Source organism: Echiichthys vipera (assembly GCF_963691815.1).
Source record: "Echiichthys vipera genome assembly, chromosome: 16".
NCBI classification, from domain to species: domain Eukaryota; kingdom Metazoa; phylum Chordata; class Actinopteri; order Perciformes; family Trachinidae; genus Echiichthys; species Echiichthys vipera.
Window position 1 is genome coordinate 23,541,648 of NC_139841.1, and position 16,376 is coordinate 23,558,023.

The 16,376-nt window shown below is 41.7% G+C and overlaps 1 protein-coding gene across 2 annotated transcripts; it reads right to left on the reverse strand.

Moving 5' to 3' along the window:
• Positions 1-3,065: 3,065 nt before the first annotated feature.
• On the reverse strand, positions 3,066-12,888 carry ppp1r26 (protein phosphatase 1, regulatory subunit 26). 2 transcript variants are annotated; one of them, XM_083929977.1, is made up of 2 exons: positions 12,754-12,888; positions 3,066-6,940 (listed from the first exon to the last, which is right to left on the reverse strand). In XM_083929977.1, exon 2 carries the CDS (start codon positions 6,867-6,869, stop codon positions 3,684-3,686), a length of 3,186 nt encoding a protein of 1,061 aa, XP_083786103.1. In that variant the 5' UTR covers positions 6,870-6,940; positions 12,754-12,888; the 3' UTR covers positions 3,066-3,683. The 2 variants fall into 2 exon arrangements, with proteins under 2 accessions (XP_083786103.1, XP_083786104.1); XM_083929978.1 differs by lacking the exon at positions 12,754-12,888 and adding an exon at positions 11,087-11,154.
• Between the last annotated feature and the right edge of the window lie 3,488 nt (positions 12,889-16,376).

Consider the following 16,376-nt stretch of genomic DNA (forward strand, 5'->3'; position numbering starts at 1 on the left):
TCTGCCTGTATTATGCTTGTCTATTATACATAAGTGTGCTGTTCAGACGAGTGTGTCCAAATCTGATCCTTGCCTCCTCTTTTATGTTTTTTCCCCCTGCACATCTCATTTCTCCCACTTTCCTTTGGACTCTATAAAACCACCGTCCTTTACACTTGCTCTCTTTATGTTTGCAGTTCATGGACTGCCGTCAAGTACAGTCCTAACAGTTTTATAGACGCTAGTTTATTATTTTCAACTTCACAATTTTATTGTAAAACGTTAGCAACACAACTGACATTAAACACTCTCATGTTGTTTAGCTATAAAAGAACAGAAATCAAGTAACTGAGAATTAACTCCTGATATAGAACAAGTGTTTGGGAAAGAAAGATGACATTTCTGACAAAAACAACAGCTGTAGTATGAAGGAGAATCCATGGCATTTATCTGCTCTAGAAACTAACTGAAACCCTGACAGCAGTAAACTTTATTCATTAGCCACATGAAAAGAACGATTTTTGGTCCCAAACTGCAAAAACTCAATAAACAAGTGAACTTAACTTTCTGAACTTAACACGCACACGTACGCAAGTATGTATATATATACATACATATATATATATATATATATATATATACATACACGCACGCACGTATGTATATATATATACACATACATACATACGCACACACGTACATATATATACACACACACACACACACACACACACACACACTGATGAATCTTCTCACTACTGCAACTTGCAATATTACACAAAAGGGCATTAACATTTGTTTTTCAAAATCCAACTAATAGAAACATGTGCTGTAAAAAAGAAAAGTCCAAAATATGAAGTTGCCGCAGGCCTGCACCATCAAAAATGACAGCAAAACTTAAATAAACAAACACTAAATAGAGTGCAAAATAATGATCCAACACTCCACGTTGTCATATCAAACATAATCTACATGCTTGTTTCAGTGTCACATTTCATTCTGTTATGCTGCGGTGCTTGGGAGCTTCATTTTTCCTGAAAAAAAGATAAAAATAATCTAAGGTGAATGGTCGTTTATTTCATTGCAGATAAAAAAAAACAGTGGGTCCGACCACACACACATACCTGTTGACTGGAATGAACTGAAGCTTTCTCTTGACGCACTGGACGGTCTTGCGCTGCAGTGGGGTACTTCTGTGAAACGGTACCTCCTGCAAGCATCGTGTGATAACATTTCACCCCCTCTGTGATTTAAACTCATCCATAGACAACCTGTTCTATTGCACATTCGTCTGGTATTTTTGATCTTGTATATATTTCTTAAAAGTTTTTTATAATATATGTTTCAGCTGTATTACATTTGTTGTTTGTATATCTGGAGTTTCGTAGCAAAAAATTTCCCCCTGAGATTATTAAAGTATTTATGATTCTGATTTCACACAGAAGCAGCCAAAGTAAAAAATATTCCAAGTTGTCTTTGTCATTGCTGAGGCTGGTGAATTTAGTTGAAATGTTCCTGGATATCGGGTTTATTCATTAATGGATACAAACAATGGAACAAGACAAACTCCACCAAACCGCCTGTCTCTACATGAGGGTACCTTCTTGCATTTTTCATCCAGGTGCCTCCTGTTGAACATCATGCTTCTCTCCTCTGTGGTAAGAGCTATGCAAGGTCTGAATGTGATGCCAGGGTCGATGGCACTGGACAAACACCTGGGCAAGGCAGAGCAGGACACACATCAGACTAATTCCTAGCAATTACTCGGTGCTCTAATAATTAAACCCAAAGACCATATTTCAGTCACTGAACGTAGCTTTTAAATGATAATTTCACGTGTTCCATCAAGCATGAGTGTTGCGATTAGCGCCACTATTACACGTTATTAATGAGAAAGACCCATTGTTGCTCCGATTCCACTCTTTATTACACAGATGCACTTAAAAGACACAGCAAAAGTTGTTTTTCTCCGAAAGAGTAAAAGAAAAAAAGAAACACTTCTTACAAAATATTTACAAAACCTGGCAATGCACAGCATGTTCAGTAACCTTTTTTTTTTTTGATAAACAAAAATAAATAGCCTTTTTCACAAAGGAAATTCAAGAAAACTTCAACATGACAAAGAAACGAACACACTGAAGATCAGGTTTAGCGAGACGGAGAGGAGTAACTAAATGTGGCTTCTGTGGAATCTGGAACAACACTTCATAGAGTCGTAGAGGCAATAACGTCCCAGACTGCTATGGTGGCTTTCATCAACAACTGAGATTTAAATACCCATCTATGAGTTTAAACCATACAATGAACTAAGGACACTGTGTCTTAAAAACCAATGATGCGGGGAAAGGATAGAATAGCGCTCTAGTACCAAATTTCAAAAATTGCTCTAAAAACGGTCAGCCTATTAAGGGTCAAGGGTATAGTGTACCCTGGCTTTTCCCCTTTATGCGCAGAAGTTAGAAAGACTTTCCTCAATCTGTGGGAAAGGCAAAAATAATAATCCTCATTAGAAGAACCCAGATTTAGAGCTTCAGCAGTGTGAGGTATAATAACGTAGTGTAGGGAGGAATAAGGTGAGAGCGGGGTGAAGTAAAGAGACATGTTTTCAAATTGGAGCCGACGACAGACTCTACTTTGCTGGACTTGAGTGGGAAGGTACTGCCCGGGGAGGACAGAGTCGAGAGTGGTCCGTCGACACAAGCAGCCCAGGCTACAATCAGTGGTTGGCATGGAAGAATTTAGGCAGGCAAAGTCATGTTAAACTATATTAAGCTACATTAGTTGGCATCTGACTGGTCTCTGTTTATCATAAATTGCTTCACTCCGCATGAGATTTTTCCCAAGAACAGCATTCAGGGCTGCCATCTTCATTAGGGACTAATCGGCCAATTATTTTCTTGATAATGTAATCAGTCTTTATCCATCAGTACTTTTCAGTGTCGTTTTGTTCCAACAGTCCAAAATCAAAGACATTTAAGTTACTTTCACAGATGAGAAATAAAAGCATCAATAGTTTCAACAACATAACGTAAATGGATCCAATCATATATAAATATATGTTCTGTCTTCTCGATTGTATTGAGATTTCCTTAATGAAGGCAGTGATGGAAACATTACAAAACCATAATTTACTTTTTAACTTTTGCACATAAAGTGACTTATTAATGTAAACCTGCATATGACAGGTAAATCGGGCAAGCTTACACTTCTGATTAATATTGCCAATTGGTGTCGTCCCTTTGTTAAACATTAAAAAGATACATCCAGATCTTACGCATTTGGTCGTAAACTCAAATCTTTATTTTGTCTTTGAGGGGTTGTTTCCCTTGGTCATTTCTTTTTTACATAAAATGATGAAGATATTTAGGATGAAATGATTCCGCACATCGATGACACTACTCATGCAGTCTGCCTCTTGCACCGAAATGTCACTGTATTGCTTTTCAAAGGTCTGATGAAATGAAATAACCTCCGCGCACAAAAAAAGGTGTCATGATGGTGCCATTGTGTTACATAGCCATATAAATGTACAAACATATATTAAAAAAAATGCCTGTTTTACTTAACAAATATTCCCTTCAAGCCTATAAATGAGTGAGCTTGATCATAACCTACATACTATTTATTAGCAGGGCATAATCAAGTATTTAACTCACATAAAATTTGATTATGATGCTATGGGACATAGAGGCTGAAGAACATACTTACAACGTGGAAAAGCCCTGCTTCTTCTCTGGATTTCTCCTTCTGCCTGACTCACAATCTGCCTCATCTATAAATTCTTCCTCTCTTCTTTCTAGATGCACTTCTTTATCGTCTTTCTTCATGCACTCGCCTTCTCTCTTTATCTCACGTAGCAAGCTCACTCTCTCCTTTCCCTCACTCCTTTCCCTGCTTCGAACCTGGACGTGGTTGGTCCTATTAGATTCCAGCTCGACAAACACACTCTTGTCTTTAGACATATGCACCATACTTTCTGTCTCTCCTTCTATAGGATACTGTGACCTGTGGCCGGGTGCGAGGCTCTGTGTAAAGGAGATCCTTGGATGCTGCCTGGGAGTAGACAAAAGATTCAAAACAGGGGCTCTGAACGGGGTATTTACATTTGTCTCGGTAGAGCAGGGGAAAGGTGCTCTGTTGATCCTTGCAGAGGACCAAACAGTGACTGGAGTCTTTGATTTAAGCCCCCCGCTTTGATATTGTGGAGTCTCTGATGCAGTCTCACTGATTTTAGATGAGGTGATATGGAATGGAGTTCGACTGAGAGTCCTAGTGTCAGTTGTGGGGAGGCCGAGGCTCTGGCGCCATTTGATTGACTCAGAGCGAGAATGAGCAATTTTAGGATTCAAAACTGTCCGAACTCTTTCCATCTGCGGGGTGACCCCCTGGACGTCACCTCTCCCGGCACTGGGCCCCCTTTGCTCGGTTCTGGCAGCCCCCGCCCCGTCTGCTGGCTCCCAAATACTGGGGCTGCAGGACTGAACTGAGGACAGGCGCGATTGTGAACCGACAGCAGAGATGTCTGGCAGCAAACTCCGCGGTGTTGGAAGAGGCTGGCTCCTCAGAGGAGATTGTCCAGAGAGAGGACTGATATTTTTTTGGGGAATTTCAGCCAGCTGATCTTCCAGTTTAATGTCTTCACCCTGAAGTGGGGTACAAACCACCACACTGCCGTTCCTCGATACATCTCCATCTTTACTTTTCTCTACGGTGGAAACTTTGGCCTTTGCAGCCAGAAACCTCCTGATCTCCAGCTCAATGCTATCATCGCTGTCTACTGAACTGCTGTCTTCCTTCGTCTCAAGAGCAGTCGCAGTATTGTGCAGCAGTGGGTTGTCTTTAACCACAGTTGCTCTTTCACCTTCATGCACATCGTGCTCTTTACTCTTATTAGTTCGCTTATGTTGTAAAATGCTCTTATTCTTCAACCCGGACTTGTCTTTCGTGTCATCCTTTCTCTTTTCTACTTTTTTCAAAGGGTTGCGCTTGGAAATAAGATCAAGTTTGAACTTTTTGGTCTCTAAAGTATGACCCAGCAGTGGTTCTTCGCCCTTGAGGGGCTTCCTTGTTTTCCGCTTTAAGTCTCTCGTTTTTTTCTTTGTCATCTTTTTCGTCTTCAGCAGGTCTTTGATAGCGGTGTCTAGGTCCTCATCACTGTCAAGCGAGCTACTTTTGTCTCCACTTTGCTCTGTCTTGGGTAATAACGCTATGGGGTATGTTCGACCTCTCTGGGAAATTGCCAATGAGCTGGATTCTTTTCTTTGCTCAGGTGAAGGTTTAGAGGCTGCGTCTTTAACATCGTTATCTACTTCTGACGTGATGGAAATGTCGCAGTTTTCCTCTTTGTATTTTCTTCTCTGTGTCAAAGACAATCTTGAAGTTTTCTTTTGGGTCGCAACTTCTTTGGTTTCCACTTTCTCTACTTTGTTTATACTTTGAGGCTCTTGAGATGTAGCAGTGGGCGACTGTTTGTGCATTTGGGCCTTCTGCTCAAGAAATTTCATGATTTCTTGCTCTATCCCGTCTTCACTATCAATGGAGCTGCCATCGCTTTCTTCATCTGGGCAGTGGTCATGAGGTGAAGATTGCAAGGAAGATTCAGTGGGGGTACAACTGCTAAGGCTAATGCTGTGAAGGAAGGTCTCGGGCATAACGGTTTTTGAAATGTCCAGTATTGCCTCGGCACACATGAGCTCTGCAGTTGTATTCACTTTCGGAGGGGTGGAGGTAGGTTGCTCCTTAAATCCTTCTACTTTAAACAAAAGCAATTCATTTCCGTTATCCTTCGCGGTCTCTGAAGATTTATTCTTGGGTATGAAAACAGGCGAAGGGCGAGGTTGAACAGAGCGGACTTCTTTCTCTGCTCTGGTCTTTTTCTTTTTCAGTCTGTGTTTCTTCATGTTTTCAGTGCTTGTACTTCCAACATCACATGTTAATGACTCAGTAAAGGGTTTTTGCTTTTGTAAGAATGGCTTCAGGACACTCCTCTCCTTGAGTTGCTCGAGCTGGTAGGAGCGGATAGCTTCTTCAATCCCATCATCGCTAGTGGAGTCAGAGTCCTCTTTGAATGCCAGTGGATTGAAGGTTTCCTTTTTGTTCTGCTGATCATTTTTCTCCAATTGGTATCTTTGAATGGCTTCCTCAATGCCATCATCACTACTGGAATCATTTGAGTCTTCCTCCACCTTAATTTTGACTAAACTTCTGGTTGTTGTACACTTATCCAGTGTCCCAATTGTGTTGTCGTTTAGGGGGGCCTTGTTTTTTATATAATTTTTTATAGGTATAACAGCCGGTGCTGTGGTAGTCTCAGCTTTCACACTTTTTGGAAACTGGCTACTGGCAATCGAAAACGTATTGCTGTCAGGGTTCTGTTTGGAAACATCAGGAACAGGTGAACCTTTCCTGGGAATTTTGGATGATTGGAGAAATGTAAAGCATGGTTCTGCCTTGCGTTTGTGATCATCCTTTTCCTTCAGGTATTCCAGTATTGCCTCCTCTATTCCTCTGTCCACAGAATCATCACTGTCAGAGTCACTGCTCTCATGGCTGATTGGGGACGAAACGTTTGCCTGCTGGTTTTCAGCTGGATCTTTATTTTTGGATTTGGCTCCCACATAAGAACCCATTGCAACCTTGCAGACTTGGGGATGTCCTTCCTGTCCTGGTGGCACATTTCCCTCGATCTCGTCGCCCATCTCGAGTGAGGACTGGGTACTCCTAAGACTCTCTATGATCATCTGGACCTTATCTGCGATAGGTGTGCCTCTGGTGGACAACTCTGTGTCCGAGTCATTGAAGCAGACTGGAAAGCTATAGCCTCCAGATGGGCCACATGTTCTCCATTCTGTTTGCGTCGCTGCGACAGGAGGTACATTCATCAAGTACATTCTAGTGAAAGGAGGTGAGGTCCTCGACCATTGGAGTGCAGCTGCCTCCAATCACAATCACATTGTTCAATCTGAAAAAAAAAAAAAACCAGAAAAATAAACAGTTAGAGGCAAGTCAAATTACACTTATAATTCAAGCCACTGTATGTACGATTTCTGCGTCAATCATCTATCAAATGATTATGATGGAATAGTCATTCTGTGTCCACGTTAGATCCTTTAAGTGCTGTTAATAAAGTCCATTATGCCATTAGAGTACATGCAGACTGATCAAACAAGACTTTTCTCAAACCATGTACAGACACCTCAAATTGATAGAAATTTAGGGGGACGTTTCAAGTATCTGACTAATACTTACAACCACTAACACACTTTTAGAGAAAATAAAAGCGGCAACTGACAACTATTTTATATTCATTCATCTTCAACCGCTTTTCCCGGGGTCAGGGTCGCGGGGGGTGCTGGAACCGATCCCAGCTGACATCGGGCGTGAGGTGGGGTACACCCTGGACAGGACGCCAGTCTATCGCAGGGCTAACTATTTTATATCAATTTTTAATTTTAAAAGAACCGATTACATGTTCATCCTATAAAATGTCAGAAAACTTTTGAAAATGCCCATAATTGCCCAGAACACAAGGTAAGGTCAAATTATAGCCTCACCAATTATGCATTTTTGAGGATAGTGATAGTGATATTGATATTGATATTTGAGAGTTAAGTTTAAGAATTTTTGAAAGAATCGTGAACAAGATATGTATTGTAGCGGAAGCACAGTTTCTAATATACGTGAACTAAATTTTTATCATTTACATAAACCGATTTATTGTAAATTGACAGCTAACACAGATACCAAAAGCATGCTATAATCAGCCCACTTTGACATTGGTCTACAAACACATCTAGCACTATTATATATTACGTGTTCCATACTACAGACGTTGTTATAATAAATTATAAATATTGTCTGATATTATTGTGGTTTTTCATGTATCAGTTGTTGATATCTGACCCTGACAGAGGCAAACATGGTACTTTGTAATAAATAATGATGTAGAAAAAAGTAGCACATGGTACGGACAACTTCATCTTGTTAATTGCCTAAAATTTGTTTTAAATATCAGGATTAAGAAAAATAATGTTTACCCTTTATACATACATATGGTCATAGATTCCACTACATCTATTTAATTTTCTCCCCCTCACTTTACTCACCATCTAGTCTATCAGGGTTGTCAATACTGACAGAGATACCCAATCAGAATACACATCCTTGCAAAGCTACACATCCTGAATATGCAGCAGAATAGTCAATGCCGTTGCTCTGCTGCCACCATGTGGAGGAACTCAATGTGTCCACTCTGCTCTACTTTATTACAGGTTCTATGTTGTTATCATGTTAAATGCAATGATGCTGTATGTTTCTGGGATATACTCTTTGCAGCTAATGATGCAGGAGATATTTGTGTGTGATTTGAGACATCTCTGGGAGACGTGAAATGACTGTGTGTAGCGTATATACAAACATATATACACATGCGCCTCCTAGTGGCTGGCTCTCTTCGGTCTCTTAGCCCTGTTTTGGTCCCATTAACCAAACATGCTGCATAATTGCTAAGTCAGTAATTGTAAGTAAAGTGATAAAAGAGATTTCATATTCCAAAACTGAGCAGAACCACAACACTCCTGGGAATCTGATGAGGTGAAAGAAGGCAGTGATGCTGGGAGACATTTACTGTGACTAAGTGTTCAGGTAGCTTCTGTCACACCGAAGGGGAAGAAAAGACTTCATTACAGCTCTCAAGAATTATGGCAAATAACCTCAGGTCTTTCAGTTAGAGCCAAACCTTTGGAGAATGCTGAAAGACAATGTCCATACCTGCTTTCCATGATAAAGAGATAAACCTGCAAGTGGACCCAGGAGCAAAAATAGTCTGCGAGATCCTGTTCTATAGTTGCTTCTAGTCAATTAAACATAAACTACGGTCTTTTAATCAATTTTGATGCCCTTCTCAAAGACAAGCCTTTCTTTGTGGCTCATATTACCGAACAAGTTTGCAATTAATTCAATTATCGCACAGTAATTGTCACACAGTGGGCCCCTTATGGTCCAAATGTTACAAATCCAGCCTTAGGGCTGCCCTGAAGCTGTCAATAGAGTGTTAAATGCATTTTATTTCGGCATTAATAATACAAAATAAAACAATAACCCACTCTACCCTGACACACTTGGTTTCTGTTTACCTGTTTTATGATTTGATTATAGCACATAGTGAAATATGTCTTTTTGTAATGCTCAGTGAACTTTATGCAAACTTCTCTCGTAAAACTTAACGTTATAATCTTGCAGATATTAATCTACAGAGCCTGGCAAGTATCAAGGGAAACATTTGGATTACTGTGCACACTAATTTGTAAATTACACCCTGCATCTTGCAAATTATTGCTGTTAACGTATGGGTGTTAGGAACTGCAGTAACACGTTGTTGTGGCTGGTCCATCCATTTATCAAGGAGCACCCAGAATGTATCAGCTGTGCTTTGATACAATTGTGCACTCTAATTACTTTATCAATGTATTTAAAATAACACTGCTAAATGATCACGTGTGCCCTCAACACCCTTTCTCTCATTTAGTTTTAACACTACATCAGATGATGTTTAAGGTCATGATGATGGACGGATCGACTGAGAGCATATTCAACTGTGTAATGCAATCAGGGCCGGAGTGGGACTCATTTTCAGCCCTGGAGTTTCATACCTCAGACCGGCCCACTTTAGATCACAACCTATTATATTAAAATAATGTAATTATAACTTTACATGTTAAGCAAACAATAGCGCACTGTTCTCTAAAGCCTTGTAATTCCTACTGTAATTCTTACTATTACTTATGATCAAAAGTATAACTGGCCACTACTATCATTGGGGCAAAGAAAGGGGTTTTATTGGAACTGATGCTTGCTTGTTCACACACTAGCTCACCTGTTTCTTCCTCACCACTGGCTCCTGGCTCTGCCTCTTACTCTAAATCATAAAAATGTTCATAAATCTCGTCACAAATCTCCCCTTTTTCAAGTCAAAAATTCAAGTCAGTTTCATTATTGTAGTGCTGAATCCTTTATCATCATCAATTGCAATCTGGGTCCAATCAGCTCTCGTTTACATCTTCATGCAGTGTTTGTTTACAGCCTGCGCGCAACGTGATTCCCGGCCAAACGTTAGCGATTGGTTATGGCAGATCCAGAGTGGCACTGGGCAGATCCAATAGTTTTAAATTTCAACAGACAGGTCTCAGGGGCAGCAGCTTTAGCAGGGGACCCCAAACTTCCCTTTCCCGGGCCACATAAACCAGCTCTAACTGGGGGATCCAGAGACGTTCCCAGGCCAGTGTGGAGATCTAATCTCTCCACCTGGTCCTGGGTCTTCCCCGAGGCCTCCTCCCAGCTGGATGTGCCTGGAACACCTCCCTAGGGAGGCGCCCAGGGGGCATCCTTACTAGATGATCCTGAACCACCTCAATATTCACTTAATGAGCAATCCTACCTGCACACTCTGGACCTGTGGGCTGATGGCTGGTGCTTGGTGATGCATCTTGTATCTGAGGGGCTACAAATCCCCTAAAGTTTGTGGCCAGTTATGTGGCGTTGCATCATAATATTATTTAAATTATGTAACGTTAGGTTAGACAGGCTATAAGAAATTATTATGCCAATTATTAGTAACATTCAGGGTTGCCACGGTATGCGGTATTACCAGTGGTTGAGGCCAACACCGAGTTATTTTGTATTATTTTTTTCCAGTAATAAAAAAAAAAATCCGGTCTTGTGTGGAACGCGGAAGACCGGTTCCACACAGCAACGCCGGTAAACAAACCCCGCGAAGCCCAATCCCTACGAGAGCTCCCCGTGCTACGGCCATCCGGAGGCGCACAGAGCTTTTGGCCGTGATATTATACTATTATATGATCGTTATAAGACGCTGTCACCGAGAATTTGCGCGCTGCCAGGCGCTGTCACCGAGTGTGAGAGGAGAGTTGCCGGTTTTTGCACATTTGGCTGCATCTGTCTCCAGGGCTTTTCTCTTTTTAATCCTCGCTTTTTCTGTGCCACCCTTGCTCTTTTTATTTTTCATTTTGGGTTATTATTTTCCTTGTACATCTGTGGTTGGAGCTAGGCAAACACCACTGAAGTGTGCGGACTAGTGCACGACACGTACGTTACATCAGGCTGCGTCTGCGTCAGTGCCTTGTTGGTGGCCGTGCCCTTAACCTGCGTCGGCGTCCCAGTTTCATTGGCATGATCTAACAGACCGCCAGCTCCCTGATATGACCAGCGACAGCGGTAACAGCATACACGTGATCCCCACTCCACTCAGTGCCATGACTGAACACCGGCACAAAATAAATAAAAATAATAATTGAACACCGGCCCTCGCGGCCCAAAAGTCAGACCGGCCCACCGGGAATTGTCCCGGTCCTCCCGATTAGCCACTCCGGGCCTGAATGCAATACAGAATAAACATGGGAAGTTGTCACTTCATGCGCAGGGCTGGGCTGCTGGAGTTCAAATACTGCTGGTAAAGTATGCATTTCTGTTTATGATTATTGATGAATCAATGTGTGTGTGCGTACAACGTATGTGGGCTACTTTTTTGGAAAACAACGCACCATATGCTGCTAGATTTTTAAAATATGAATGTGTAAAGTAACTAGTTAGTACAAATAGCTTCTCTATGGTACTTGACAATGTAATTTATTACTTCCCACCACTGGGGTTAAAATCTCTTGATGGATAGGTTTCGAGTTTTGTCTTTTAAAACCACACTTATGCTGTTTTTGTATCAGTTCAATACATTTGCCAATGCATGCAGCTTGTTTGTGTTCTGTTACATGGTGCAAACACAATTCATGCACACTAATTGGAAACGTTACTTGCAGTACCAGCCAGGCTGATATTGTGGCAAGTGGCACTTTCATGCAAACGACTATCTGATATGCAACTGCATGCATGCTTGGGAACATTTACCCAGTCGAAAAGTCGCTATGCAACAGCCTCCTACCTACACACCTCCAATGTGAATCCCCTTCCAAGTCAGTGTGCACCCTGCAGGGGCATGGACTACCCGACAACAGCTTGACATCAACATACAATATGCCCGACTCCCAATCATTCTCAGTGAATAACCCGCTAAATCAAGTAGAAAAGTCCACATAACTAGATCACAGGAGACCAGGGTGGGTCACCTAAGACGCCCCGCTTAAAAAAACGCAGATGAGCACACAAACTGTGCTAAAAACGTAGCATAACGCAGTCGTACCTATGCCAACTTTGTTTGACATATCATGTGTACATGGAAAGTTTCAACAGACACGCAGCCATTAATGGGTATCGTTTTCTGTATTATATAAGCAAACGTATTGGTTGGTGTATTTCCCCTACCGGACGCTTTCCTGGTTGCAACAGAGAGAGAGACCCCGGCTGTCCCCGTAACCCTCTAGCGGTACGGACTGCACTGATGCCCGGCTTGCAGCGTTAGGAGACTCCGCAGAGCAACCATGTTTCTTGGTACCCGGCCACGGTTGTCAAAAACCCTCGATATTCGGTGGTTAACACCGCTGTATGTAAGTAATGCCTGTCAACACGTATACATAAAACAATATGGTTACATATTCGGGGGGAGAAATAGACGACATGGTGGGAAACGTTGGAGGGATAACCGAAGCTAGTCGGTGACTTGAAAGGCACAGGCGGGCCTCCCGGCTGCTGCAGCCCCGGCATTTTCTCCGGCAAAGAAAGCCTTTGTATTGAGCCACAGCTCTGCCCTCCTAGCCTCGGCTATGTTCCCACACAGCCACAAAAACACAGTGCACAAGTTTAACTCACCTAGATGTGAAACAAAACCACCTCGTCAGTAAGAGTTTGGTCGTTTCTGCGTTGAGTTAGGATGTCCAGGAAAGCCGTCGTGGAGAGATATCGGTGTCCGTCGCCAGCTCACACACACACCGCCTGAAGCTCTCACCGTCGAGTCCCCCCTCCGCTTCAACCGCCGGGTGGACGAGCTTCCTCAAACCCGGAGTCCAGCCAAGCGTGGGTCCTTTCAAAAATGGCATCTGTTTTTTTTAAACCCGGAAAATATGGACGCTTATATTTTATATTTTTGCAGTTTACATTACACAATTAGTTGACAATATGTTAATTCTGCATTAATAGTAAAAACAGGCTTTTCCCGGAACAAGTGTACAATGACACTGACGCTTTATTCATAGTAGAAAGTTGGATCCTTGTATCTTCCTTATGGCAGCAGTTTATGTTTAAATACCATCCTGTATTACTAGGTACTGGCGCTTAGTTCAGGTACGACTTGATGGAGGTTTTATATATTTATTTTTTTGTAATAAGCCATCTGTACTCAGAGGCGACTGTAGAGTCTGTTGGGGCCCTGGGCACAAATTCACAGGGGCCCCCTCGAACCACCCTTAGCCTATGGTATAGATAATCTGACAGCAACAATATTTTTTTATTTAAAAAAGTCAACATTTTAGTTACTTAAAGTTAGTTATTTTCAAAATATGAATATAAACATTAAAACACACACACACACACACACACACACACACACACACACACACACACACACACACACACACACACACACACACACACACACACACACACACACACACACACACACACACACACACACACACACACACACACACACACACACACACACACACACACACACACACACACACACACACACACACACACACACACACACACACACACACAAAACTCTGGACTCCGGTGCGGCCCCTTGGGGAGGTCAGGTCTCCTACTGTCATTGAGTGTGTTTACATGCAATCTAAAAACCTAAAAATTATATTCCATAGCCCATTACTGGTGGTTAGCACTGTTGCCTCACAGCAAGAGGGTTGCTAGTTCGAAACCGGCTGGGGACCTTCTGTGTGTCTGCGTGGGCTTTCTCCCCGTGTCTGCGTGGGCTTTCTCCGGGTTCCTCGGCTTCCTCCCACAGTCCAAAGACATGCACGTGTTAGGTTAATTGATGACTCTAAATTGCCCGTAGGTGGTGCCTGTCCAGGGTGTACCCCGCCTCATGCCTGATGTCAGCTGGGATCGGCTTGAGCAACCCCCCCTGCACGACACCGATAGGGACAAGCGGTTGAAGATGGATGGATGGATGGATCTTACACCAATAAATACATATACTTAAAAAAGCGTAAACGTTTTCGTAGTCTGTCAGGTTGATTCACAACTTTCACTTTATATTAATCTCCAAGAAAGGTATCGCTCTGACAGCTGATATAACGCAAAGAGGTATGTTGGCAGGTAGTGTAGGCCTACTGTTGGAAATGTCAACACATAATCAATAAATAAACGTTTTAGTAGTCAGGTTGATTCACAACTTTCACTTTATATTAATCTCCAAGTATAGTTCTCAGTATAGCTCCGACAGCTGATATAATGCAAAGAGGTATGTTGGCAGGTAGTGTAGGCCTAGTGTTGGAAACGTCAACACATAATAAATACTAAATGCAAATGCATTAGAGGCTCTGTCAGCTTTTAGCTTCAGTAAAGCCAACAGAACAAAACAAATTGGATTTACCAATACAGGGATTTTAAATTATGTTAAAAACAGTTGGTGAGGAATAATCGGCACATTCACAGCAAAAGTTCTTCATGGGGATGCATCACCTCCTTGAAACTAAGGCACTAATGCAATCATCTTTAAATACTGTTAAAAAGGGGCTTCTGAGCCAAAAACCTACAGTTATTTGACACAAATTCAATTTGAAACACTGTGGATATAAATCCAAATTCATCATCTCATCTCATCTTCATCCGCTTATCCGGAGTCGGGTCGCGGGGGCAGCAGCTTTAGCAGGGGACCCCAAACTTCCCTTTCCCGGGCCACATTAAACTAAATCCAAATTCCCATAATAAAAATAATAATAAGCAGCCACTGCCCCCCCCCCACACACACACACACACACAAGTTTAGCGTTTAGTTTTTCTTGACCAGCAGCACTAAATGGACTCTTGCATTTGACATACTGGATCATTGACTGAGACTTTTGTCATGGTCTTTTCTCTCTTGTCAACCCTGTATGTATTTAATAGAGCTTATCTTGTGCTTAATTCAAAGTCTTGCATTGTGTGCAACATCTAGGTTTGTAGATAAATGTAGGAAATATGTATAAGACCAAAAAGGACCAGCAGATTTAACCAATAGACTCTGCTCAGGCCCCTGTTTATTGAGGAATATTCTAAATCTTTCAGAGGCTTTGGTAATAAACCTTTAGCCAAATATGTCTGGATGACGGCTTTTTTCTAATCAAGAATAGATCAGAAGTTGCATGTCCTCCTGAGGCACATTACACTGAGATATGGGAATATAATATGGAACACAATTCGGAAAAAATATTAGTATTTTACATATTTATTGTTCATAGCTGTTAAACCTTGAATAAAACCAAAAAAGTGAACACTCCTGTCCTTATATGTCTGATAAATTGTCATTACTAAGTTAATTGTTAATATGTTATCATAATTGGAGGGATACAGAACAGATACCTTAGCTCTGATGCTCCTCACTTTATACTAATAATGTATCTGTGGCTTCGGATTTGTTCTCGTGTTCTTGCACTATTACCAGTGCCCCTGCTGTTGGCACAGATTTTTGTTTTGCCGACAAGCGTGAGTCATGTCCTGTTGTTTCAGATGGGATATGCCACAGTTTGATGGGTTTCTTTCCAGGGTTGTTCCTCTGATCCCAGGAAGCAATACTGCGTCTCTAGAGGCGATTTATCGATCAAAGTGTCTGGCCAGTTGCCTTCTGTAAGTAAGCATCCTGTTCTGTTTGGCCCTGACTCAGTGAAGTGTAGTTACGGTTTTGATTCAAATGCTGTACCAGTTTTTATTTCCCCTATTGTTTGTGGAATTTAAGACTACTTTTAATTTTGCATTTAGGGTTTTATGGCTGCAACCAACTATTATCTTTATAATTGATTAAACTGAAGACTTAATTAACCGTTTAGTCTATGAAAAAACAGTGAAATAAAATAGCCATTACAACAGCTCAGTACCCAAGGTGATGTTCCCCAAATATGTCATGATTGACGACGGAGAATACACAGAGGAGACCCAAATGCAGACTCGGAACTCAGGAGATGGTATTAACAAATTTAATAAAACTTATTTTACAAAAAGGTGCACTAACACTAAGGAAAAACACGAAGAACTAGATACAAACTCACACGATGAATGGACACAAGAGGAACAGGTACACAGGGAGACATCAGGGTAAGTTGAGGGTATGATCCGGCACTGAGCTGAGTGAAGCTCAGTACCGGATTATATACAGAGTGGCAGGTGATTAGTGCCAACAAGAATCACCTGCCAGGAAAACAAACTCAAACCAGAAAACAGAAAGAAAGCACATACAGAAAAACACAGACAGAGGGAGACAAAAACAACGATTAAAA

Bases quoted from the DNA above. Each gene is read 5' to 3' on its own strand.
- ppp1r26 (XM_083929977.1), bottom strand. From the start codon at position 6,869: ATGTACTTGATGAATGTACCTCCTGTCGCAGCGACGCAAACAGAATGG.